The 27,793-nt window shown below is 38.0% G+C and overlaps 1 protein-coding gene across 13 annotated transcripts in view; it reads right to left on the bottom strand.

Annotated features, from left to right (window-relative positions):
- The window catches only part of LOC139962235 (uncharacterized), a 150,336-nt gene that overhangs the window by 4,805 nt on the left and 117,738 nt on the right, over window positions 1–27,793 (bottom strand). For 12 of the 13 annotated variants that reach the window (XM_071962263.1, XM_071962269.1, XM_071962270.1 and 9 more), the window contains 12 exons: window positions 24,735–25,212; window positions 21,403–23,222; window positions 17,360–17,521; window positions 14,792–14,906; window positions 12,753–12,927; window positions 11,341–11,480; window positions 8,597–8,716; window positions 7,875–7,971; window positions 6,474–6,626; window positions 4,835–4,867; window positions 1,405–1,602; window positions 571–620 (listed from right to left, as the gene is read on the bottom strand). In XM_071962263.1, coding sequence (XP_071818364.1) covers window positions 571–620; window positions 1,405–1,602; window positions 4,835–4,867; window positions 6,474–6,626; window positions 7,875–7,971; window positions 8,597–8,716; window positions 11,341–11,480; window positions 12,753–12,927; window positions 14,792–14,906; window positions 17,360–17,521; window positions 21,403–23,222; window positions 24,735–25,212 — 3,541 coding nt within the window. The remainder of the gene's footprint in view (window positions 1–570; window positions 621–1,404; window positions 1,603–4,834; window positions 4,868–6,473; window positions 6,627–7,874; window positions 7,972–8,596; window positions 8,717–11,340; window positions 11,481–12,752; window positions 12,928–14,791; window positions 14,907–17,359; window positions 17,522–21,402; window positions 23,223–24,734; window positions 25,213–27,793) is intronic. The other variant, XM_071962262.1, reaches the window with a different exon arrangement.

Raw genomic sequence — 27,793 nt, 5'->3', positions numbered from 1 at the left:
TAGGTATTTTTGACATTACATCAGGTCTTTAGTTCCATGAAGTGTGGACTCCCAACACTCCCCCTCCCCCCCCCCCCCCATTCCATCATACCCAATTAATAGCTAATATCCAATGATGTTAACCCACACCAACTCCTGCTGGTAGGTAGCCTACAATCACACATCACAATGGGTTCTATCTCCCACCAAATTTGGAGAGATAAAAAATGCCTGGCCTACTAGACCTACCTATCTATACCTACCTACCTACCTACCTACCAAAATAGCAGTGCAATGTAGTACATTCTTTCCTAAATTCTTTCCTATCACAAATATCAAGCAAATCCTATACAACAAAACAATCAGCCCCCTTCCCCCCCCCCTCTCTTCACCCTTCCTTCTAAACGCAATTTGTGGTTGGTTGCATTTTGAATGATATTTTGTGAGGAGCATCAGAAAATTTAGTATGTCATACTTCTGCAATGCACAAAACAGACCCTTTTACACCGTTTATTCTACTCTGAACTCTGTATAGATGAGAATAAGTGATATCATATACTCTTATAATATTACTGACGATGGTTTACTCACAGATACTCCACTGTCTAGAGATGTGGCACTACTTCTGTGAACAGACAGGGCTGAAGAAAAATAAACAAAGCAATATTAATATACTACTTTCCACTTCATATAATTTATCATCATTTTCACTCAACAAGATTACAAGTATGAACTGATGATGAATGAGTAACTAAAAGTATTACAAATCCAATGCCATTGGACCGTTTCAAACAGTTCCCCAGAAGTGTTAAAACCGATGCCATACAAAATAATCAGTTTTAAGGTAGATTTACAAGCTGCTTCAAACCTGACAAAAACTGACCACCGACTCCACCTCCCTGTGTCTATTAACAATTAGCCACCAAGTGACACTAAACCTCCAGCAGGGGATCTGATCCAGATCTGATCCCTCCACTTGAAATCAACTTCTCAGTGTGAAAGCTGGCTCTTGTAATTAAAGATCTGACCCTGAGATCTTGATCCTCCTTTCGGGGGAGATCAAAATAACAAGTTCTGTGGATTACAGTGACCAGAGATCACAATGACATGTGATGTCATGTCCTGTTTTCTTTTCTTGCACCGCTTGTATCTAATACAAGGGAGCATGCAGCTATTATATTATGTGGGAAACATTCAAACCACTTGCTGTCTTCCTCGACGACGTTCTGTTTGATGATTGCTAACTTGTGGTTTGATCACTCGTGGAGGATCCAATGTAAGCGTACATGAAAGATGTGGAGTGAAATATTTGCGGTCTCGGAAAAATTCAGATCGGGGGATCAAGAGTGATGGCAGTCAATGAAAATAATTGCGTAAATCTGACCAAATTAATTAGCACCCATTGCCTCGGCCCCTTCAACTCACCGGAAGCTTCCTTGATATCTATGAGTGAGTTGGACAAACTGGTCCTCTTGAGAGCTGCTTCGCTGAGTCCTGGAGCTAAGGAATCCATACTTCCGCTAAGGTTAGGATTACTGGCTAGGCTTGCGGTGTCTAGACCAACCCCGGAGTCTGTGTTGCTATTCTGACTTTTCCGTATATTCTTCTGTCTTTCCAACTCGGCTGAGATTTCAATTAAAGAATAATTAAAAATAATTATCACTGTTTGACATCCAAAAATTCATGGTAAAGAAGAGCAAATATTAAAGGCAGTTAACATTTATGAGAGTCTATAGAAATAATTTCCTGAGATAGAGGGAGGGAGAAGATCTCTCTTCATTATCTTCTTCTCTGGTAAAACCTGTAAAAAGCTTTCCAATCCAGTGTATATGTTCTACTACCATCTCGTACATTATTAAACTATTGATAAATCAACAAATCAAGCAACAATGGATACAATGTTCTTCCTGCCATCATTGATCATTTCAAAGAGATGTTTAGCAACCATAAAATTATCCTCTTATGATGCACAATTTTTTGGACAGCCTATTTCTCTAAGTTTGTCAAACTTTTCTCCGTTGAAATTGCAGAGAACCTTACTCGCAATATAGTTCTATATTTTAACTGAAAATTAAGCCCTGTATTAAATTGCAAGTCAACAGCAGTCTTGATAGTGACCATACTGCCATCTTGAAATCAGATTCAGTGGTACTTTCTCTTATTAAATATCAGTCACGGTAGGTATAAAATCTGTGATTTAGCGTGTCTCAAAATGTAGAGCACAGACCTATGCTACACTTTCTCCCCCCCCCCCCCCCCATTAATCTAACAAGCTAGTTGAGAGTCAGCCTCTCCTGGAACAAAGAACTAAATATTGAAAGATGATGGAACTTGATACACAAAGCGGTAGTGAAGGAAGAGATTGAAAACTCAATAGGATATTATAATGTGTAATGGAAAGCTAAGTACAGCTGAGTATATTATTATTGTTATAATGCCTACAAGTGTTCAATGGGAGAACTAAACTATAGATATTTAATTTTGTCTTTATTTCATTAAAATTAAACCCTCAATGCCTCTTTCTGTGAATTTATCTCACAATTTTGACAAATTCCCTGATTTCAAAGGCAATTATGTTTAATTCTTTTACATATTACAAGAAAGTGAGAAATCATGTACCACACTGACACAAGCAGCAAAATAACCCACAACCAAAACCCAAGGTAATGGCAGGGGGGGGGGGGGGAATGCAGAAGTTCTTTTAATTCTTGCTATTAATTATGCAAAATTCTAAAAAATTCTACTACTAAATTCTAAAGGGTTTGCATATTTTACTACAAAATATGTAAAAAGCTGTGGTAGCAATTAGTAGTCACTTCACATGTTTCACCCACTGATACTTTCGTAGTAAAGTTTAGATTTGCTAAAATGGTCAACTGATAAATAAAGAATTTTTACTGAGTATAGTCACAAATCACAAGTTATCGGATAAATATAAGAAATTTGGTTTTGAAACAAGGTCATACAATTTAATAATTTCATAAAATGTAATTTTTTATGTTAATAATTTGTATTACATTCAAATGCAACGTTGACCAGAAAAATGTTTACTTTCCCATTCTTTAACCATCTATCGAGATAAAGCCTTTTGTTAAATGTTAGTGTTACTATACTGCTCACACAGGGTTTGGTAACAGTATGATGCAAACAGAACCCCACCTACTGACCTAATGCATATTCATGCCTCTATGGTGCAAACCCACCTCACAAATAATCATAGAATGACCAAAAACATCCCAAATGAACCAACAGCCAGACACTTGCTATAAACCTGGCCAGAGCAAAGTGCGCAGACTCTAATTGGAAAGCTTTACGAAACAGACGGATAGATAAATAAGCTTATGTAACAGAATAACATATGAGCTGGAAACTGTTTGCATAGAATTTTAAGAATTTTTTTGCAGTCTACACATATATGCTAGCTGTCACTGAAAGGTAGTTTAATCAATAGAAACTTTTAAAGCTAGAAGTAGATTGAAAGAAAGGAAGCAATCAGATACTTTTCATGAAAAAAGACTACATGAAATGATATGTAGAAATGCTGCTTATTATTATGGTTTGAGGAAATTTGTCAAAAGTACGATGTCGAGAAGGGGTGGAGGGTGTAGTTTGAGGTTAGGTGCAGCCAGGACATAATCTTTTGTGATCTCCAGTTGCACATACCAGACTCTGCTGCTCTGCAGATAACCTCTTTTGCTTGATATTGATTGGTTCTTACTGCAGGGAATCTAACCCAGCTGCTGCAGTCTTTCATTTTGATATGGTACATACAAAGGCAGACCTAACACTTCAAATGATTAAAACCCCAATGTAGCCACAGTAACACTTATACGTTGAGATTATTCCATTATTTTCAATTGAGAATTGACATAACTTTTCAAGTGTGATATCCCCTCTCCCTCCTCCATTACCATCAACAAAGGAAACACTTCATGTTACTTCAATGAGTCTCCAAGGCAACCAGACCTATCAAAAAAATTTGTTTAGCAGTTTTGAATGGTAGCTGCAGCTGTCACGATCAATGGCCAATGGGAATTTTTCTAGATAATTTCATGATTTGATGATCGATCACTGCAATTGTCCTAACCAACAAACAGTATTAACCAGTAGTTATTCCGGCCAGGACGTCTGGCCCCTAAACAGTAAGGCCATTATAACCACTCACATACAGATATGAACCTGGTCATCTCATCCTGTTACAAACATATGCTGAAGTCATCACAGATACTATTAACGAATATGACAGAACAATACAGGAATACTAGAGAGCTGCACAAAGAACTACAAAGAAAACTGCTACCAATGTTCAATCGAGGCGGGAAAAAAGGTTCGAACGCAAAAGAATTTTTCTACAAAGCAAAGACAAAGCCTACTCTGCCAGATAGTAATTACAGGCAATTAGGGAAATACATGTATGTAAATAGGTTAGGAGAGAAATAGACCATACTTAGCAGTACAGTTTACAACCGAATGTAATTAAACAGACAACTGATCACACAGATAAGCTTAAACTTGAAAATTTCAATACTAATGCGATGAAAACACATACAACGATTATGTTATTGGGAGTGTGATATTTCAAAATTACCCTTCAACATTCTGTACCTGCAAACACAGACAATATTATCCAATGAGCATAGAAGAAAAAAAGGGGGCAAAACACATGCAAGAAAACAAAACATGTATCCTTGCTAAACTGACAGTTTGCCTCTCTTATACCTGAGTGCGACACTATCGCTAAAAGCTAACAGGTGCTGAAAAATGTTAAGGTTCGGTGCGTGGTGGTGGCAGGGAACGGTGGGGGGGGGGTGCGGTGCATGCATGCAAAAAAAATCAAACAGGAGTGCGCCCTCACCTTCCCACTCACTCTTCTGCACTGGCAATTGAACTAAATTGGAAACGTAAAGCGGAATGAGAAAATAATAAAGGAAAAGAACGTGCATGCAAGTAAAGACGACTAAAAAATAAAACACCCACTAAAACGGAAAAAGGAAGGAGGAATTCTTTCATTTATGTGAATTAATATGAAACTTTACAGGCAACAGGTCACATAACAAACTGTAAGTTTTGGTGTGTGTCAACCCAAAGCTGATTTTCTTTCTACAACAGCGATGGATTTTCATTGTTTTTTCAACTTTCAAGAATCAGATTTTGTAACAGTTTGTTTTACAGTGGAAGATATTCCAAACATATCGAACAATTTAAAGTAAAATAGTGAGGTCCTGAAAAGGTGTTATAACATACTTAATATGACACTTCCTCTCAGATAAATCACTGTGTAAGCTCTATAATTAAACAAGTAGAAACGTTTACCTCTCATTTATTGCTGGACTTTCTTAAATGAAGTTAAGCTGAACTGTCCATAATAAATTTCTATCATAAGTACCTATGATAAGTTTCAAGCTCAACGTTTCCATAATAAATTCCTGTGATAAGTTTCAAGCTAAACTTTTTCCATTATAAGTTTCTATAACAAGTCTCAAGTGAAACATTTTCATATTAAGTGTCTCTGATAAGTTTCAAGCTAAACATTTCCATAACAAGTGTCTATAACAAGTTTCAAGCTAAACATTTCCATAACAAGTTTCTATAACAAGTTTCAAGCTAAACATTTCCATAATAAGTTTCTATACTATGTTTCAAGCAAATTTAAATGTTTCCATAATAAGTTTGCATGATAAGTTTCAAGCTAAACTTAAGCTAACTGTTTCAAGCTAAACTGAGATCATGAATGAGTAGCCAACAAAGATCACATAACGCAGGCTCAACGAGGTGAAAACCACAGTACCTCCTCTGTGTATACAGCTTCATACAGAAAGTGAAAGACATAGCATTTCTTGTTTGTCTTTGTAGGATAATTCTAACTATTTATTAGAATGGGGTGTAATCTATCAGGGAGTGATGATGATTGAGACTGTGTGAACTAACTTCTACTTTCATGAGAGTTGAAAGGTATTATGGTGAAAGTAAAGTGCAGTTACTTGTGATTATAAAAACCCCCTTCTATTTCATATCGACTGAGAATATGATCGTATTAGGTCCACATAAAATCTATGATGAATACAGATATTGCAAATCGATTCTAAAATCAGACACATCTGTTTATAAGTAGCCCATTTCACCTACAGATTGATTCAAGGTTTCACAACTGCATTCCAACTGAGCGTAATTGCTAAATCTATGAAGTCTATGCATATAAAAGCTGCTTATTTTTATCTTCTTTTTTTTCTCCCTCTTTATGCAACCTGACTTCAATGCTACATAAGAGCAACATAAAATAGCAACTCTGGGCCAGCCAAGTGATTGGAGATGCACTTTTCTTAAAAGCACCAACAGCTTATTCTATTCTACCTTGTGATATAATCATAATAACAATCAAATGCATCAGTTTGTAAAAATAATAAGCTTTATATATCAAACATGCAACACTGAGAAGCATCGAGGACATAATTTCTGAATGCTGCCACCAATTTTGTTTTTGTGTCCATACTTACTGCCAATTCTTATTTCCTCCATTTCTGCACACTCCTGTATCGTTTCCCTCAAATCAGAGACAAATTTATGCCGATCGTCTGGATGACCGGCACAGAAAGTAGCGAGGACCTTTTCATTGATGGTTGAAACCAGCCTGATACCAAATGGGTAGTCTGTAATAGAATTGAGGAGAGAGAGATAGTCATACTCTTATATTTGTTTTAACATTCACACCAAAAAAAGCGGTAAAAAAAGAAAAAAAATGCATGTGCTTGACAACATGTAGGATAAAACATGGCTCGAAAGTGATACCAACAACATTGATATGACATGGGCCATATATACGGCTCACTACTATAAAATTTTAAACCAGGAATGGGTGGGTAAAAAACTGATTTTCCGGGCGGCAGTTAAAAAACTTTTTACCCACTCCGGGTGACACAACACTATGTGTGATGAACTTACTCCTGTGGCAAAACTGGACAAATCTATTTAATATGAGAAATAAAAAGCTCCCAAGTAGAGCTACATGAAATAAGATATATTTTGGAAGTTTGTCTTCCCTTGCTTACACATGGGGCCGTAATTTAATCAGGATCTGAAAGCCTTCTCGCTAGCAGCAGGAATTTTTTAATTGTGGACTGCATTTGACTCGCATGCACTACTTCGCCCACCTGTGCTCTTGTACATTAGCTCACTGACACCTGATAACATTCAGATAACGTTTGCCTTGTGTTATCTTCAAAAATATTTCACAATAGATCGGGATGCTGTCTCTTATCATCATTACCATGGCAACAGTACTTATGTAGGTTGCTGATTTTTGCTTTACTGATGTAAGTTAATATACTATATAACTATAGACCCACTATGCACATCACTGACTATTGACAACAGCCATATCACATTTGGCCTAATGTTATCCAAAATGTCAAACTTGATACTTCAAACAGGTAAATCACTACTTTGATAGTCAAAAGCCCCCCCCCCCCCAAAAAAAAAAAAAGAAGTTGAAATATGAAGACAGACTTTGTCAATAATTTACAGCATGTTCAGCTAATATTAGAGCAAAACAACAGTAATGAAACCAAATCAACATTGGAATAAACTTCATAACAGGAACCTAGTTCTAACCTAGCATTTCCTGTACTCAACTGGTTTACTTTCTATTGCTATAGTCGGTGGCTGTAATGATGATATGCTGTTCTGTTTGAATTGGATTAACTTCAGACGACATGTAAACAAACGTTCATCAAGTGTGGTCATAAACAATTCAACAGACATTGAAGCTATCTCTCAATTTCAACCTGCTCTCCAGCATCCCCACTTACTCCAGCCATCTTCCATCCCCTCACCGACCAACTCAGTATTAAGAATTAAGGTAGAGAGTTTTTTCAGGCAGAAGGGGGAAAAATACTTACAGGCAGTTGAAAATTCTAAAGCATTGGTACCCTGAAGTGAGAAATGTTTCTTGTAGCCAAATTGCACTGTTTGCTTCTTGCGGTACTGTTTGGTAATCTGTTGAGTAGATTCAAAAGAAGATTTCGATATGAAAATAAGGAAACTGTTACATGCCGGTAATGGTAATAAAAAGGTTTATCAGGCACGGTAGACGACTAATAGCAGGATGCTACAATTGTGCCGTAGGTTCTCAAAAACATATTTAAAATCCTGACATTTATTCCCTTGCATTTTGGATTGTGCTAAATAGCAAATGTTGAAAGACTTTCAAAGTATTGCTGAAAAAACTATGATTTCAGTTGCAATTATTTTTAACTCCCAAACGTTTTATGAACACATAATACCTTCCTAACAGTATAAAACTCAGAGAGAATCAAAGAGTTATTCCATAAAAAGGCCAAAAAAAAAGAAAATAGGACAGCCCTAAAAGGTTACCAAATTCTCTAGACATGGTAAAGAGAGAGAGAGACAGTGCAGTTGTTGTGAGAAGACAGGGAATTGCATAAGTCATAACCAGTTACAAGTTTCTTGTCCAAAACAACAAAAATGTTTAGTGTTAGTGTGCTGAATATTATTCTAACTAACATGCAAACTATGATGGATTCCTTTTTCAAATGAAAACATTTTTAAATGGAAATGTTATGATGCTGTGCCACCATTGATATGTGGTCACATGACCTACCAGCAGCATGTCATTGAGTAGAAACACTTCTCTGATGTGTTTTTTATCTTTCTTGGTCGGATCGTTGATCTCCAGGAGACTGCAGGAGCTGACCAGACGTCGATGAGGTTCAGCCAACATCTACCAAAGTAGAACAAAACATTTTACGATGATGGAATAATTTACATCATTAAAAAGAAATTTACCTTTTTTATAATTTCCTAAAACTGTTCATGACAGCAGTCATTTTCGAAGACACTGTAACGTGAACATGAATAGGTTCAATGTCTTCATAATATAGATACGATCAAAGTGTTGTAAGCTGAGATTAATTCTCTTGTTTTGAAACCAATGCTCTTATTCATCTAGGGATATGATAATTTCCTCCACGTTGATAGACTACCCTGAGAAGACAGTCTAGAGATTGGTCGAAGATGTTGCAAAGCCAACAGTTTGTGAAAGTGGGCTAACACGGTGCAAATGAAATATGCTATTAGTAACCCAGCATGATAACCATGGAAATTAACCTATACATGATGTGTTTGTACAGAATACATGTATGATCTGCTGTTAGGCTGTTGACTGACTATTTCTGTTGGGAGTTTATTGATATCTTAGTAGCCACAAAACGAACATAGATATTGAACTCTCATACCTCCATTATTTCAACCTGAATGGCACATTTTCCCCTCACAAGAGATTGAGGAGGGGAATGTTTGCCACTTGCAGGCTAAGATATTTGAAAAACCTTCGAAATTGTACCCCAAAATTCATGTGATTTTTAGCAGATTAGGGACTACCTCTGCGGCAGCTTCTAACTTCAAACTTAAGAGGACTTAATATGTTTTTTGACATCTGTTGCCGATTTAAAAAAAAATGAACTATTGGATAAACGGCAAGATATCTCATAAAAGTTACCATTTTGGGATGAATGGGTGAATGCACCCATGTGCAAAGGAAATCAAAAACATGAAATACCGTTTTTAAAGAAATGTGTCTATGCAATTTATAAAATTAATTGATATACACACATAGAAACTAATCAAGATACTGAAATAAGTTAGAAATAAAATCTAGCAAATTTATCTTCATTTGTTTTTTATTAATTAATGTAATCATAAATAAAGTAAACAGGAAAAGATACTGGTTACTGATGATTATACTGATGACATTATTGTCAAAAGTTGTTTCATAAAAGTACTTTTACATCGACGCAACCCTTCTAGTTCTGTGAAGTAGCAGTTACGCACATCCTGTTGTCTGACAGAGAACTACGCAATCCTTAGTACCAAGTAACACCCTACACAGAAAAAAAAACACAACACTGACATACTTCTTCTCATTCAATTACCTGCAGGAAGTTTGCAGGAAACAAGCCTGTGAAAAACTGCAGTCATGGCTGACAAGGTCATCAGCATATAGGCTAGAAAGTCAATTAATGGTCACCGATGCTGATACCAGGAATAATCCTGTTTATATCTGAACCCTCTAAGCACTGCCAAAATTTGTAATTGTGTGGTTTAACATTTCTTCTGGGAATGATTCGGCTGAGTCAGAACTTGCAGGAAAAAACCTTTCCCATACTTCAGCAAGTCTAGGATTGCCTTAATAAACTCTGTGACACAATATGTGAACACATCGAGTGTGAAAAGTGGTCACTGATAACAACTAGGAGTCGCTTAAGGAGGAAATATAACAAGTTTCCTTCATCTTTTATTCTAAGCTTAGTTCTCCTCCCGAGAGGGTGGTACTGCCAGGTCTAAGGGCAGCCTCCCAGTATTGTACGCTTCTCCTTGTCATAGGTTTTAATAGAGCTTTCATTCTGTAAATACTGGCTGTCTTCTTAACCCTTACCTTTGTAATAACTAATACTAGTCTGGTCTTCTTAATAAACTTTCTGCTTGATCGGGCCTGTCCCCCTACCCCCCCCCCAGATATTACCATCACATATGACCCTTTAGTTACACACTGGAGCTAAACTATTGCTATGCTTGATACCTAATCACTCTCTGCAACGAAGTCATGCGAATGTAAGCATGATGGTGAAGGAATTCATACAAATGCAACAAGAGTGCTGTACGGTTGCTGACGTCGTATAACAGACCTTTTGTAAGATCAATAATGCATTAATTATTGCCTGCTGTTAAAATGTACCTGGGATTGGTAAAGTAATCCAAACCATGTTAAGTGATTGTAGTGACACTGCACTGTATTCACAGCTGTACTGTGTGGAAGGACGCTAAGACCAGTTGTCATGTCAACACAATGCAGTACTGGCACTTTAGGTTCAGTTTGGTAGGACAATATGACCATTTACTAATTTACATCATGTGGTATTTTGTCAGCTGTACAGGTACCACTAACACTTAAGGTCCGGTGTGGTAGGGCGATATGACCAGTTGTTTCACCAACACCATGCAGTACAGGTACCACTAACACTTAAGGTCCAGTTTGGCAGGGCGGTATGACCAATGGCTGTACTGACACCAGTGTTCTTTTGTTTTTGTCAACTATAGAGTGACCACTAGCTTAATGTAGGTGTATGATACCCAATATTATTATTGGGTTATACCAAGAGTCAGACAACTTGAAATTGATAGCTTTGTCATTGAATTAGAAATGATTGCACCACAGACTTTCTTACACCTGGTGGTAATAAATATTTCCCAGCTATATAATAAATCAAACAGTTTAATGATGACTAATACTATGTTGTATGTATGAGTGTAGCCCTTTGCAGGAGGCACACTGCTGTTTCAACCTACCGGTCTCTCTCCGATGACACTTCTCTCTAGTCTGATGACGGTGTTGGTGTGATCCTCAGCAGGTTGATAAGGTTTCTGTTTGATCCGCATATAAATTCCCTCTAGGTATTCCCTATCCACATCACAGTTATCGTCGATACCTAACAAAAAGAAACATCAATAATGTAGTTACATAAATAAAAGATACAACAGGAAAAACTGACAGGGAAATTATAAATAAATGGAAGAGAGCAGAGAATTTCTTGGATAGAACGGGATTGGAATCAGTGACTTCTGGGTTACAAGCACAGCGCTTCACTGTCTAAGCTATCGAGCCATTCGTTGGTGGCAATTTAGACATAGAGGTATCATAAAGTAGCTAAACACAACAAAATGAGAAAGATACTCTATCTATCTATAAATTAGAATTCTGGTGAAAGATAATACTAACATTTTCCAGTCCATTTTACTTCAAGAATATCGCAAGTGTTACCATTTTTGTTGTTGTAGACGGTTAGGTTATCTTAAAGCCACCAGGATTGTTTCACTACTAAACAACTAGTAGAACTCCTCCTTCATTCTACTCCCATTCCTCTCCTAATATTACCCCTTACATGTCTCAACACAACTATCACACTCTGGCTATAGTGTGCCTACCTTCATCTAGCAGTTCTGTTTGAGATGAGTAACTAGTTCATTTGAGAATATCCAAACCATGGAAGTGCCTCATATGTCTGTCACACATAAGGGTAATTTATACTCTTTTTTTTTTCATTCCACAGATTTTAATGTAGCAGGCACTGTCAAAGAGATTAGCAAGTCGAAACCTGTCTGAGGGCAGACTTCTTTATCATCGCTACGGACAGATAACCCATTAACTCTACTGAAGGAACTATTTGTCCTTCCAGAGCATCCTATAAAGATCATCAAAGACAATACCTGTCCCTGATTGGTCAATTATGACCCTTTCCAACAACCTATTTATTGCAAAGAGATGGAATGGCCTCGTTAATACACGGAATTGTATCCTCTTTGAGATCTTCAAAACCGGACCACGCTACCGGAAGACGGCAATGTAAAAGACACCGTATACTCCAGCAGCGACGATGAATAGATGGTTATTGGAGAGCAAAAGTCGCTAAACCACAGAGGGTTCAATTTTTTCATAAATCACTTCAACAGACGAGACAAAGATGTGTGGAAATTAATTCGGGTAAAATTTGAGAATCTGAGGAAGTCGATAAAACACTATGGATGAGAAAGGTTGGGCATGTCGTCAAGGTGAAAGAGAACAAATGTCGGACAAATGATTTAGAAAGAGTTTGAGGTTATCGTTTCATGAAAACAAAATTTGGATGAACTATTGTGCGGACGGTGAGTAGCATAGATTACTGGTTAAGTTGGCTGGTCAAACACCACTGCCCGATACTTACCAGATAAATTTTTAATAAAATCATCTAGCTTCATTCTCCTTTCCGATTTAACGTTTGGACTGTGGAGGTCTGTGTTCAGCATGATTATAGCAAACGCCAGGATGAAGAACGTGTCCGCGCTGCGGAAATTCCTGATGGAGTCTGTATTGCACACGCAGTACCGCTGAGAGAAAGCCTGAGTGGGATATCAATGACAGGTCAAAGGTCATATCACTGTCTGTCAGTAACGACACAGGCTAGTCACTTTTATGTAACCATTATTTAATTTGACATGACCATCACATGCACTGCAGAGATTTTCTATGTACCCCCCCAAAAAAAAAACCCAGGGTAAATGTATTCATGTCTCACATGAATTTTCACTTTACCATTTTCACAAATATTGTTCATAAATATATTCCCTTCCTTTTGTATCTTCAATAAAATTCTAGGAAATAGTATAGAATTCATTACAAGGAAAAAGCTTCACAATTTTTGTAAAATGGAAAGTAACATGAATTTCAAAACCCCCAGAATCCTACGGTGAGCATGCATGGTTTGAGATCATGCAATATTTTTCACTCATCGCTAGTATCAGATAAATATGATATGAAACTGTAAGTACTTCATTCAGCGTGTCAAATCAGAGGTTATAATAAAATCCCCTAATCATGATGGAAGTTTTGACGGTTTCAAACTGTACGAAGGATCAGTCATACAGAGCAAAAGAGAGGTACTACAAAAGACAATTATGTCAAGTTTCTGCATAAACGATGTAGAAACAACCTTTTGATTTGACTCTAGGCAAACACCAAACACTTCACACCACAAGACACAATGTTTTTCCATAGCTAAATGCGACTGTGTTTAATACTAGTTTGCAAGTTACGCGTTAAATCTGCTTTATTAACACTTTGTTGAAGAAATGACTTGATCTCTGTAAGATCTGAATACATCGAGAAGAGTAATAATGCCTCATTTCACAATTCAATCAATTGGTCGCACGATCGTCAATAAATTAGCCGTAATGGAACGACTAAATTTCCACTCACGTGATAATCACCCAGAAGTTTCTTCGATTGATGTTGCAGGAATTTACGTTAATGTCCTATCAAAGGTACTTATTATATGATAACATGAAAAAAAACTATAAAATGTTCACTATTGCAAATTATCAACAAATACAAACCACTGAAAAATATATATATATACACTGTTTTGAAACTGTTCATCTCTTACAACTTATTTTAACAGATCTTACAAATAAATCCCACTTTTTTTGTTGACGACAGAGAATAACATAAATTGATCCATTCCAATAGTCAGAGATTGATCCACTAACTAAATATTGATTAAAACCGGGCTCTCTCTTCTGTTTCCCTGGACGCTACATATGAAATTAATCAATACGCATTAATTTTCGTCTGTCATCCTTTGATAATTGTTTTAGTCACCTTCACTGATTAAGATATTTGCCTTGATCAATTTAGCCCCCCGGAAGACAAACTTTATATAGCAACCCTTCACTTCCAATGCAAAATTTCAACAGTTTACAGTGTTGTGCTTATCAAATATATTTCTCTTTCACTGTAGATTATACCTTTAGCAGCGACACACACATTACACTAACACTTCTCTAAATGGAGATGATTTAAAGAATTACTTTCTGCCATACAAGCACATTTATACAGGTCAAGTGTCCAGTATTACACCAGTTCAAGACCCCAAGTGACATTGGCAAGTGCCAATCATTTTCGTTACATGTGGTGTCAGAAGTGGGATCTACATCTAAGCCAAGAGAAGTTTCATTTTCCCTTTTGCGCACATTGAGAAGCCGACAGTTTTCACATCTTATGATCATTAATGACGAAATGTCTTCTGTTTAACACTTCCTGACTTTCATTTTCCTTTCCCTGAAAGGAAACTCAATCACAGAATAATTTTGTTGAAGGGCAATTTTTTCTCCAAGTTTAAGCATCTCTATGCCGAATGTTACTCTTTGCCAATTCACTTCATTCTGTGCAGTATCTCTTCCTTCACAGTGTCTACAATTTTCTCACCTCCATCAATCGTTCAATTTTTTGAGCCTCTCCTGGCATCCTGAAAGTTGACTGAAACTTCCTCAGGGCCTCATCTATGGGAAGACCTTTGAAGTTCATTTCTGCCACATAGCATCTGAGAAAAGAAAAACAAACAGCAAAATAAATATAGTGTGGAGGGAATATTTGTAAAATATCACCTGGTTTGCCAATCAAATGCAGACATCAATCAGCTTCAAGGTATCAGCCTGTTGTAACAGGGTTAATTGAGGTTATAATTGCATCTTGTTTTTGAAAGATAAATCTCTCTTAATCACCCTTGCAGACTATTCAGGAAGGATAGGTTTATTCTGTGTATCTGTATGTGTGTGGATTCATTGGTTACCATAGAAGAAAGTTGACTGGCATTAATGAGTATTCCATGCTCCAGTGGTTTTGTATGATCTACCTTATCATTGCACAAACATATTAACTAAATTAATTTTATTTGTATTGTGTTGTATTTTTGTTTTTGTTTCAGTGAAAAAACTGCAATGCTAGCATCATCGATTCAGGATGTAATGCTCTATGTCATTTGCACCCTCATAAGAACGGTTTTTGTCAATTTTTTTTGGTTGCCTCCCCCTCTCCCCACCCTTCAGAATTTGCCTACTTGGCAGCCAATAGATTGCCAGACATCCGCAACCAATGAGCCATGTTTTTAAGTCGAGTTCAGAATGATAGTATGTTACATTCACAGGTCAGTCGGACACTTTTGTTGCTGTGCTCTATTGCAGTTTACATTGTGAACCCTGAAACCATCCACCTAAATCTTTCCCAATCTCTGTATAATATCTAGGTCTTAGGTGAGTGTGTTGATTGTATTCAAAGAAATACATGTACAGCAAAACTACAGTATGAAATGCTTCCTCAAATGTTAATGAGGGCGGTATTGAAGTAGTTAACAAAGACTCCGGATGAGTGACCTAATTAATTCACGTTGGCTTCGGTTTTGAGTACAACGTTTCTGTATGCTGTCGTGTTCGACGAATCTATAAACTGTAACAGTAATTACCGACATTGCGACCGGGGTTATAGTCTTTGCCGACTTTGCAATCTGCTGTCCCCCCTCACAAATTATGCAAAGGTCTGCAAGAGTTGCTACATATTTTCACCTTTCGGGAAACAAAAATAAGAAGCTGTAGATACAAAGGTAACAGGAGTTGAGATGACTGAGGACTTTAAACTTTTGCCAAGAAAGGGATTAAGGCCAATTAGACTGAACAGGATGTCTCATCAAGGCTTCCCCCTTCTGATGGAAAACTCATCGATTCACAAAGTCTATAACTATGCTATAAGGAGGAACTATCATAAAGAGGAAGAATCCTTTGAGACTTAAAAGGCAGGACTATAGAAAGGGAAAGCTTTAGACAATGCATGCCCTACATCATGAAGGAAGTGAAAGCACTTAACGATGTCAGATGTTATAATTAAACAAACTAGACTATAATCATTCTATTAAGTAACCTATAGTAATACGATGTAAGTTGTGCTGTTTGCGGGAGGCATTTGCAATCCTTTCGGTAATATAATATAAACACAAAAACTGTTCCATCAACAACTTTGAAGGAATTATTACTGCTTTCAGGAATATCTAATTGATAAGGTATTCATGATTTTGTGACAATCTTTGCATCAATTTGAGATGGTGACCTGTAAACTGGGCAGGACGGTCTTCACTGGATATTGGTGCGGTCATGTGATGGGTTCGTTCAGCGTCACCAAATACTTTGTTCCTTTAATCACTGGGAAGTGAACCACTATTTGTCTGAATGTGTACCATAACTTATGGTCCGTAAGTTATTCCAAAGTGTCATAATGACAATGTATTCTTGGAATAAAAAAACCTCTCATTCAGCATATTTTTGGGTCAATCACAATAAAAAACAGGACAAACCAATGTTTAATGAGGATCAGGGGAGAGTGAAAAGACAAACAGACCGTGGTACCAGGTAGGCAATGTCGCAAGAAAAAAGGTTTCCGACTAATCCGACAACTTTGTGCGTGGTTTGATGCTAATACCCCGACACGCAATAGCCCTGATACAACTTGATTCATTTCCTGAAATCCTTCCTCGGTACCACTAATGGTGAAGGCCTAAAAGCCTTTACTTCCTTTCGTGGTTATACCACGATAGCGTATTTACCATCAGGTCCAAGGTAAATGGTATTTAGAAGCACAATCAACTGATAACAGAATATAGCACTCTTTATCAAAATTAATGTATTTTGCATTATCAGTATATTCATATTCACAAAACAATAGAGTCATAGCAACTTGCTTTTTTTGTGCTGAATATTCAAATTTTATAACAGACTCTTAATGACCATTTTCTGTCCCAGCTGAAATGATAGCCGTGTGTCAAGATCTGACAGTTACAACCTCACCACTCCCTCCTCCTCAAACCACTCCCACTGCCTCACCTCCAACTCCCCTTCCCCTCTCCCTCTCCCTCTCCCTCCCCCTCCTCCCTCCTCCCTTTACTTAGACTGCTTGTGAATTAAAGGCGATCAGGGAATCCTTATCTCAGATCAGAATTGATTTACTTACTCTAAGACCATCATGTTGAAATCTTTCTGTAAATTTCCCAGATATTCTCCGATCTTCTGTTTGCAGAAACCGGAATGAGTTAGCAAGAATTTGGCGACTTCGTTGGGAGAGTTGTCTAAGAATTTGTTTTCCACCAGAAATTTGATACCTTTCTCTGGTTTCCTGTAAAGTAACATGAAAAAAAAGATATTTATAGAAAAACTGAAAAAAGAATAAACGTTAAATACATAGCGTTTTAAAATTATTGTGATGATATATATTAATATGAATCCATAATCAGAAATATCATATAGAAATACACTCAAGCATATCTGTTCTTTTCAATACAGAAATTATAACTCAGAGCTTAATATGTTTGGCTTCATACCAGTGGGATTCCCCCCTCCCAACTCCCTCCCCCCAGTTTCACCCTCAAATGTCCCCTTCCATCACATCACCATGTTCTTTTATTTTCTGATTTAAAAACTAGATTTATCCATCACATCAGTCCAGAGGTTTAACCAAGAAAATCTATGAAATACTAATGTTATCATTGTTTGAATGTGTTAATAGGGTGAGGATAGTAGAGTAAACCTGTCCACAAAGAGGCTAAAGGTCATCGCCTATCACCAAGGAACTTGAAGAGAGAGAGTCTGAGAGAACCAAAAATATGTCACCATCATTTTATTGCAGGCGGAGAACTTTGGAACACTTGGGACAATATCCTGATGCACTTCCTGTGTGTGTATGGTTGCACCCTGTGGCCTGCAGACCTTATGAACTTATGTTGCTTTATAATACTACGATATTGCGACACCTAATAACCCGATCCAGGCCTATCAAATGTTGCTGAAGGTTTAAAGTTACTTCTAGGTCTTGTCAAGGACAAGATGAGATCACATCCTTCCAGTACATACATAACCTTGTTTAAACGAAGGATATATAAAGTATATAAAAATATATAAAGTAATTATCACGCTGTTCAATTAATTACCCATTAAAACATATATGAGAACTCTTAAACATTTTCATCCAGGGATATTAAATGGCAAGTAGAGTACCATGACCTCTGACCAAGTTCAGGCTCCCACCCCCCTGGATGGAATCTTCCCTGGGATGAGAAGTTCACAATAGAATAATATGACCTTTGAATAAATTTAACCCACCTTCCCCCCCCCCTCCCCAACCCCTCTATTAAAACTTTTATGAGTGGATATTTACTCCTCAACAGTAAGACCAGTTGTCAATAAGTCAATAAGTCTAAGTGCCCTTCCACCCACCAACACCTCAATTAATTGAAAGTTTCACAGGGATACAAGATCCATAGCAGAAGAATATAGATCCCTGACCAAATTAAACCTCTTTTCCTCCCACAGAAATCTTGATGAGTGGTCTCAACACTAACACTACCTCTTGTCAGGTATAGTAGTTGAAATTGCCACACCACACACGAATGAAAATTGTCAACGATTTTCAGAAATTATCAGACATTACACCCCACCCCGGTGTTGAAGGTCGGGCTAGGTTCCATCTGGTTGCAGGTTTACAGTGCAATGTTCCATACACATAGAAATCCTGTGTTAGACAATTTTCTTGTGTGCCCTAAAAGACCCTATAAATGTAAGGGTAATTAGCCATAACAAACAGAATAATGACAGTTTGAGAAAACCTATTACAATTTTCAACACAACACTGATAGTCCAGGATTCTTATCAAAGTTGTACTAAGCTAGGTACACAGATCTGCTATGAAAAGTGTAGAAGCCAATACTGAGTGTTGAATTTTTGGTTAAGAAAAGAGGTAATTTTCTTTCATTTTCTCCAAATGTTTTACTTAGTTTGTCACAGATAAAATCTGTGCATTTTAAATCATAGATATATGTTAAATTGTATATATCTTTATGAAAGAAAAGTTTGGATTCAAAACCATTATACAACCCAGGTCTGGTTATGACAATATTCTTTGAAACTTTAGCAATTAATGTAACTTGAAATTGGGCACACTTCAGATGACCTCAATATTAGGCACGTTTACAAAATAAATTTCTTTTGAATTTAAACACATGGTAATTTCCGTCCAGTTTGTGGCTTTAAAAGAGGTTAAATTTAGGTCAACAATGAATACCTATCTTAAAAGCAAAGTTAATCCCAAATTAAGGCTTTGTAAATTTTCTTCCATAAATAATTACAACTTTGTAGATATATTGAGAGCCGCTGCCCAATCTACAAGTTGTGAGCAGGCTGTTGCCTTATATATTTAGTTGACTAAGCATTACCCACATAAAATGTCACAGGTAGAAAGAGGAAGCTGTTCTTAATTTTCAGGAAAACGAAACCTGATGGGCTAGCAATAAATCATTCAGCAAATCTTGCCATTTTTCCTGATTGGCCTTGACTCCGAAACAACTTATCACCGTATATTGCTATAATGGAGATACATGAATATGATGATCTAAGCAATATATATATGTGATCATACAGTAAAACCTTAAATTACATCTGCTCATCAATTTAAGCAGACCTAACAAAAATGTACATAAAAAAGACAATTACAATTCATGGAATGAGGAGACCTCTGAGTGTTAATCGATACTAAGATGGTTCACTAGCGAGTAACTAGTGAATTCCATTTGATCACTTGCATTTTCCAGTACACAACAGATGGACCGCAACAGATGGGTCAAAATCCAATGTCCGGGTCACAGAGGATTTTCCTTAGGTTGTGAGATTGTTGCAGAAACCACAGAATCATGTTGTATTTATCTTAAGTAGTGAAGGTATCATTAATAAGTGGGAAAAGGTGGCCCTATCTGCTGATCACACGATTGCATTGTTGATTAACTCAAGGACAAGATCGATGGACTTTTGGCAATGAAACAGAGCCAACCATTGCATTTAATTGACCATATTCCAGTGGCATTGCAACGATAAATTTCACCGAAAAAGGAGGGGTTATGTTCGATGGTTCATGGCCAAGACCAATGCAATCGTGGTTGGGTCGTGGCCAAAAAAAAAAAAAGGTTGTGGCCGAAAAAAAAAAAAAAGGTCTTAGACTGACATAAACAAGTGACTTGTACAGTAATTAATATGCGTCACTTTATAAACTCTTCTATCTGACATGGTATTACAGGCCTATTGAACTACACTGTAAAATGGGTTATTGGTTATGAATAGCATAAGGAAAGTAAATGACTCAAATAGCTGTTTTATAGCAAAAATATTCAACTTTGTATGTATCTTACATGTACAACTATGTAAAATAACCAAGGTCTATGCATAAAGTTATTAATATCAGCACACAATTGAGGTTCACACTGAGAGTCAACCGAATCATAATGCAAGTTTCAAATATAATCTGTTTTTTTTTATTTGAAATGCATGCATCGTGTCTTGAATATTTACTTTTAAATTCAGCATTTTACATAAATGCCATTTGCCAATTTTGACAAAACCTACCAAATACTGCTGAAAGTTACGATTGTATTTTAATATCATACATCCCTGAGCTTGCTTTTTTTTTTGCAATGCACAGTTATGGAATTATAACACCACACACAGCTTTAGATTGATGCTGTATTAAAGCTGTCAAGTTTTACAATCCCAGAGATTATTTTATTATAAGATGTGTAAAAGCAAAGTTAGTTTGAAGAGACAGAATATGAACTTGTACCAAAACTTAATTTATATTCTTGACAACTGACAGGCAAAACCATACTTTTTTTAAAAGTAAGGGGCAATTTTTTCTTTTTAAGGTGAAATGCCATCCCAGTAAACAATCCCCTTCTCCTGTACCCCCCAAGGTACAGTTGCTACATTTGTCTTTTAGCAAGTGGTTAGGAGTTGTAGAAAATCATTTTTTATCCCAAATTTTCCATGTGATATGACCATGTCAAAAGACGATAGTGGTGACTTAAAATTTCAGATCCGTTTTGATTACAAAAATGCGGATACAAAATACATGTTTTACAAGGTCTACGAGCAGTTTAAGATGTAATCATATCATCATACTTCACACACAGATTGAAAGAAGAAGAAGAAGAAGAAGCGAAACGATAAGACACTCACTTGTTAAAGAGATTGACACCCAGTCGATACCTTCGTTTTCTGGTCGCAGTCATCGGTATTGAAAGAGATGGGGCTGACGTTCTTTTCTCAAAGAGTTCTTGGTTATAATTCAGTTCTCCTGTTAAACTGTCCACGCTCTCCGATATACTCGAAGAGTCATCGCCGCCGGTAAACTTTGACGACCCACTGCTCTCGCTACTCACGCTCTCCCGGGTCTCGGACCTTGGCAGGGTCTCAGAGCCGTTCGTGAGGGACATGCTCTTCGATTTATTGTTTGGGTCCATGGCTTTACGCTTCCAAACGGGAGAATTCATATTTCCCATGCTACGGGCCTTGGGCAATTGACTGTGTTCGGCCTGGCCCATATCCGAGGTAGCGGACCTGGGCCTCCTGGTGTCCTCATCCTCGGAGTCTTCCGAATCCGAGGATGAATAATGGTCCGTCTTTTGATGGGCACCGTGAGGCTTGTGTATCTGCACAGAGGGTACAGGGCTATGAATCTCCAAGAAATCAAAGTTATTCCTGTGGGTAGGTCCATTTTGTTCCATCCCGGAGATACCGGTGTTGGTCGCAGGGTACTGCGGGCGGTCATCAAACGTCATTTCCTTGGCGCTGCTCCCCAGTGGATCCCCTTCGGAGTGGTTCTTTTTCCTGCTAGCCTGTACTGGAATGTTTGCTGCCGTTACCACTGGGGTCACTATGACAACTTTGCCATTCTCCTGGCCGTCTGTGTTGTCGTAGTGTACTGCTCTGTTGTCCTGCCTGTCGATCTGTTGTTGCGATGACTGTGAGTCTCTGTAATACTGATCTCCCATCGATTGTTCACTGGACACTCCTTCCTTCCTATCTTCCTCTCTGCTTTGTAGTGAATCAGACGTATCAACGACCGCTTTCCTTCCTGTGGAACCTGATACATCTTGCACTTTGACCTGTGTGGTGGTGCTAGTGTCTATTCCTGATCTGTTGTAATCCACTGAAGGACGTGGAGATGTGTTGGGACTACCGTACTGCCGCTGTGGTGGAGGTGGGGGCTGTTTGGATTTAATATTGGGGGGGCCAGTGACCCTGGTAGGGGGACTGGGTACAGCTCCTCCTCTGTGATCGCTTGGTATAGGAATCATGGAAGCTTTCGCTGGGTGCCCTTGCCGGGCAAAGTTTCCACTGGGAGACCGTGACGGCACGGGACTAGTGTTCCTTGCGATGAAACTTTCATTTTGAGTGGTAATGATGACTTTCCTCTCCACTGATCGAGCAGCTTTGTGGGGACCAGCCCTGTCCACGGTCGGAGGCATAAAGTCCCTCCTCCGTTCTATACTGCTCTCCATGCTGTCAGTGAACCTAGGTACCTCAACGCCGTCTTCGTTGCGTTGCAGGGTCACCTTGACAACCACTTTCTTAGAAGTCTGTGTCTGAGTCAGAGTTTTAGTAGTTCTTGAATCTGGGATTCCCTTGGGTCCGACGTTATTGCAATTGTTCCTGTGTTGTAGAGGTCCGTTACTACGCTTGCCGTTCACCTCAGAGAGGTCTATCGTCTCACTTTTGCGTAGCCTCTGCTGATCAATCCCACCGCCCCTCGCCTCTACCTCACCTCCAGGAGGTTCCTCTATCACCATGACCTTTGCACGGTTGCTGTGCACACCCCACTCCTTGGTGTTGCGTAGATGGTGGTCCAAGTATTTGGAGATGCGCGACTCGGAGCGGGTCCTTCGTAGTTTCTGAAATTCACGATTCATCTCGTATTTACGATAGGCTTCCTGAATGACTCTGGCTGCTGACTGGGCTCTTTGTCGACCACCGTACCTCCTCTCTAGCATTTCAACCTGTCGAGGAAGCAGGATCGAGGTAGGATGAAAAAAAGAACTTAGGTCTCGAGAGGAGCGAGGAACTATCTGCATTCACGATAGAGATACTTTACTCGATGAAATCTATCTAAACACTATAGAGGTTAATACGTTTCAGATGATCTTAAAATATTCTTTAAGGAATAATCTTGGAATGTAACTACTGAAGTTTCGTGTAACATGAATAAATTCAATCTGTGCTTGACATATTTCTTTGAGCAGGAAACAATTCTGTTTCTTGTCACATGATCATGTCACATGATGAAATGTGTTCCAACTTTGTCGCAAGCAATGAAATTAAACTAACAGCATTACATTCCCTCTGGTTTACCTTTCAAGTTTCAATTCTGAAACTAGATTTGTGCGCTAGTTTGAGACACCAAAATTTAAGTTTGTAAAATGCAGCCTTCAAAAGCTTTTAGAAACCCCTTATGATTAATAACTCGTTTTCGAGGGAAGGATTGTAAAAATAAATTAACGCAAATATGCCACATTGTCAATTCCCTTTTCTTTCGTTTAAAAATAAAAAAAATTTCCATGTAAGTTGTGACATTTCCCGAAGTTGGTCTATTTAATAATTATCAGATAAAATAGCCATGACAATCAACAATCACTATTGTTTCGGTTCCAAGACAAAGCTTAGTTAAAAGGAATCTCTTCATGAAGAGGAAATCATCATAGGGCAATACGTCAGTGGATCTCAAATGACCAAATAACTACCCCTGCCTCGGTGTGGGGTTACCTTAGGTAAAGTATGTAAACAGAAACGCCCATTGGGCAATGACATAATGACAAGCACTTCCCGTTGACCTAACTGCTCGCTGCCACGGCAACAGAACTAGACTTGGGAGATCAGATAACGTATGTATGAACCGACCAAAAATCCCTTCTCGTTTTTCGTCAAAAAAGAACGAGATTGATGGACCACTCATTAAGGTATACCGTTTTATATCCACACTTCAAAAGTCATAAGTCATTGTTAACTTTGCACTTGGTTTGAAATCTAGACGTACGTCAACAATTTAGAATCGGATGACCAAACATAACAATTGTATTTTCTCTCAGATGAGGGACAGCATGCTCAAACGAATGACGTATTAAATATCTATTGTTATTTTTGTCTTTATCCTTACGTGGTATTTTGTAGGTTAATGGCATTGAGACTGACACAATCCTATCCTGACGTTATCTGTTGTTGGTTGGTAGGAGGGGGAGGGGAGAGGGGAGAGGGGAAAGGGGAGAGATTGGGTTGTGGGATGTTTGAAGGTTTATCAGGGGGAGGGGGAAAATATAAGAGTGCCATCATGAGGGGTAAAGGTTATTTCCTCTAATGTCCAGAAGGATGATGTCATACTTGTTGATCTGTCATACTTTGATGAAGTATTAAAACTTGACCTGACAATTACCAAACTAAAAGCCCACTTTTCTGCATTCTTCTTGAAATTGAAATGGTAGTCTATAGTTAGTTATCTTATATGACCTTTGACTTACTTGTTTATTATACAGATCAGCTGACAGTTCATAAGAATTGCTGAAAGCTCTCGATTTCTGGATCTGCCTCTCTTCCTCCCGACGTTGAGTTATTGATTTCTCCCGTCTGAGAGGGGGCTTCCCCTGCGGCGATATCTTAGAGTCGGGCCTGCGGTTCCTGTTCGGAGGGGTGTAAGCGCCACTTCTTCTGTTGTCACCGTCCGGCCTCAGTGGTGACTGCGTCTGAGGGGACTCCCTGTCTTCATAGATTGTATCATTGGTGCCGCCAGGTTTGCTGCTGTTCTTATTCCTGTCTGTTTGGATTTTGATCGCTTTAACTGGGGTGTCCACACCCCTCTTGCCCACTGCAGGGGTGACTAGTTTTCTGGGTTTGGTAGGAGGCGGTGTTTCGAGACGCTCGTGGGCTTCCCTCAGGTCATCGGTCCTTAAAATTGGTGAGCTGATCCTTCTGTTGGAAGCAGCCTCGGAAGAAGAGTCCCTGCGACAGAAGAAGAAAAACACATCAACCGTGAGCTGATTAAAAGATAAAAATCCAGACTAAATATGTTTTCATAGATTTAAATGTATTATGTATTCATAGTAAGAGATATTATTCTTCCAACCAATGAAAGGGAGGCTCACTTCCAGTATATTGTACCAACAAGCAATTGGGAACTACCAAACACCTGTTAAACCTATTAACCTCAAAACCCTAAACGAGAAAGAATGAGCTATATAGTTTAGATCACTCCAAGCAGTCGAGAGGATTGTTTATGATTTACAAAGATGAACCCCATTGGTATCTGATTATTATGTACAATAATATCAAACACTTCACACTGTATTAAATGTTGTGTTTCTTTAGGTAATCCAACAACAACTGCCAGGTGTTCCTTAGCAGTCTTCAGACACTTACACATGAGCTTCTATTTGATTCACTTTAATAGTTGGTTGGAGTTAATTACACTTAGATAAACATCTTAATCAACTAGCTCACAGATCTTTCATATAATACCGAGTAGCTGTTCCTATCTATTAAGTGTATCTTCTTGTTTTATATACAAAAGATATAAACAGACCCTGGTAGCAATCACTTGTATCAAGATGTTAAGGGCTTAATTTTTCCTTTCAAGAAATCACGCTAAGAGGTGTTCACCAAAGTCACAAGGAACAAAGTGAAAATAAGGGTAACTGCTAGAAATATATAAAGAAGAAATTACATTACAAATGCACATGCAGGCAAAATTGTCTGTTCCACTTATATGGCTCTGTTGACTGCCATCAATGGATATAGTGTCCATTTTGCAAGATCAAAATTGTACAGCATTGATCTATTGAGATGTTAACAACGGAAACCAAAACCTGAAGTTACGGTTTCTAAACTCACTTGGACTTCCTCCCTCTCCTCCCTCCCCTTCCTTCCCGCAAGCCCCACGCAAACACCTCTGCCCTATGAGTACCGATACACAGATTGTAAGTACCAAAAGCAATACAGAATCAGCTTCAACATCCACCGTTCAATAAACAGTACAGAGTGCTTTAAATCAAATGAAACTCACAAGGTCACACTGGCAATTACATATGATGAACCATCAAAGTGGAGATGAAAGTGCAAGCTGTATTTATAGATTTCCAAATTGAGACACACAGTACTGCAGAGTACTGCAATGGCTTCTAGCTTAGAGAGTATATTGGTTAATGGTTATGGTTATAAATGGCACTCAATGCATACTTTATTCATGAAATTGTAATAGATGTATGGCAGTCTGTGTAGTCCAGTCAACCAGGAAGCTGGTAAAGGGTTTATATAGAAAACCCATTATGTAAAAACACATGTAATTGATACAAACAGACACTGTCCTGTAATATAAACTCAAATTATGTAACAACTTTAAGCTTCAACCTCAAATTGTTGGGGACATTTTAGACATGGTTTTCGGGGTTAGAACTTACAACTTCTCAGTATCATGGCCAAAGAAGTTTTAACAAATCAAAACAATAAAAATTATGATTGTATAAACAACAATTGTACTGCACTATAAACTATTAAACTTAATGTATCAGACACAGGCTTGCTTCCTTTCATGTCACTTTTTAAATGTAGTTACACTCTATATGAATTTACTCTAGATATGCAATATCTCCCATGACTGAAAACCATGTATATGTAGCCTACTTTGTTCTACTGGTAAATTGCCACACTGTACTGTATGGCAGACAGCAATATGCATAGAAAGACATCACCCGTGCACACAGACTTTCATTAACATGCCAAGTAGACTAACCCTTATATAGCTACAGTATAAGGTTTATAAAAAATCTTGATATCTGTATGAATTTAATAATATTAAGAAACCCCAACACTGGGGCCCAGGAAGGGACGAATGGCCTTGCAATAAGTTTCACAGTAGCTGCTCTTCATGCAGCAGTATAAATACCGTGAACTGGATGTTACTCACTAGATTCTTTAAAAGGCATCGAAGGCATCGACCCAAACTGCGTGGGGCCATTTGAAAAAGTTAACTTACTGTTGCTTGCAAGTGACGTTTTACTGTGTCGCTACAAAATGCAGACAGTAATGAAACGTGATACCTTGTTATCTTTAGCTGGACCTGAGATGTCAATCGCTGTATCGTTTATACAATGTGCTGTGGGTATTGACCGCAGCTGTATGTACTGACTGTACACTAGTGTCTAATTACCGACGGTAGCAAGCTGTGTGTGTATTTTCTGGGATCGATGGTGGTGTCTAACACTTCTGTTACACCTCATTCGAAACTAGGTCAGATTACCGGCATTAGACGTTTCTTTTTGCGCGAGTCTTCACACCCTTTAACATGCCAAGTAGACTAACTCTTTTAGCTATAAGGTTTATAAAGAGTCTTGATCTCTGTATGAATTTAATCATAAAGAAACCCTAATATTGGGGCCGGGAAAAGGGACGAATGGCCTTGCAATAAGTTCACAGTAGTTGCTCTTCATGCAACAATTTAAGTACCATGAACTGGATGTTACTCACTAGATTCTTTAAGCACTTTGTATTATTTCCATCAAGTGACTAAATATTTTGAAATTGTAGG

This window comes from Apostichopus japonicus, chromosome 20 (assembly GCF_037975245.1).
Source record: "Apostichopus japonicus isolate 1M-3 chromosome 20, ASM3797524v1, whole genome shotgun sequence".
Lineage (NCBI taxonomy): Eukaryota > Metazoa > Echinodermata > Holothuroidea > Aspidochirotida > Stichopodidae > Apostichopus > Apostichopus japonicus.
Note: the sequence above shows the minus strand (reverse complement) of the source record. Positions and strands in the feature narration are given on the sequence as shown.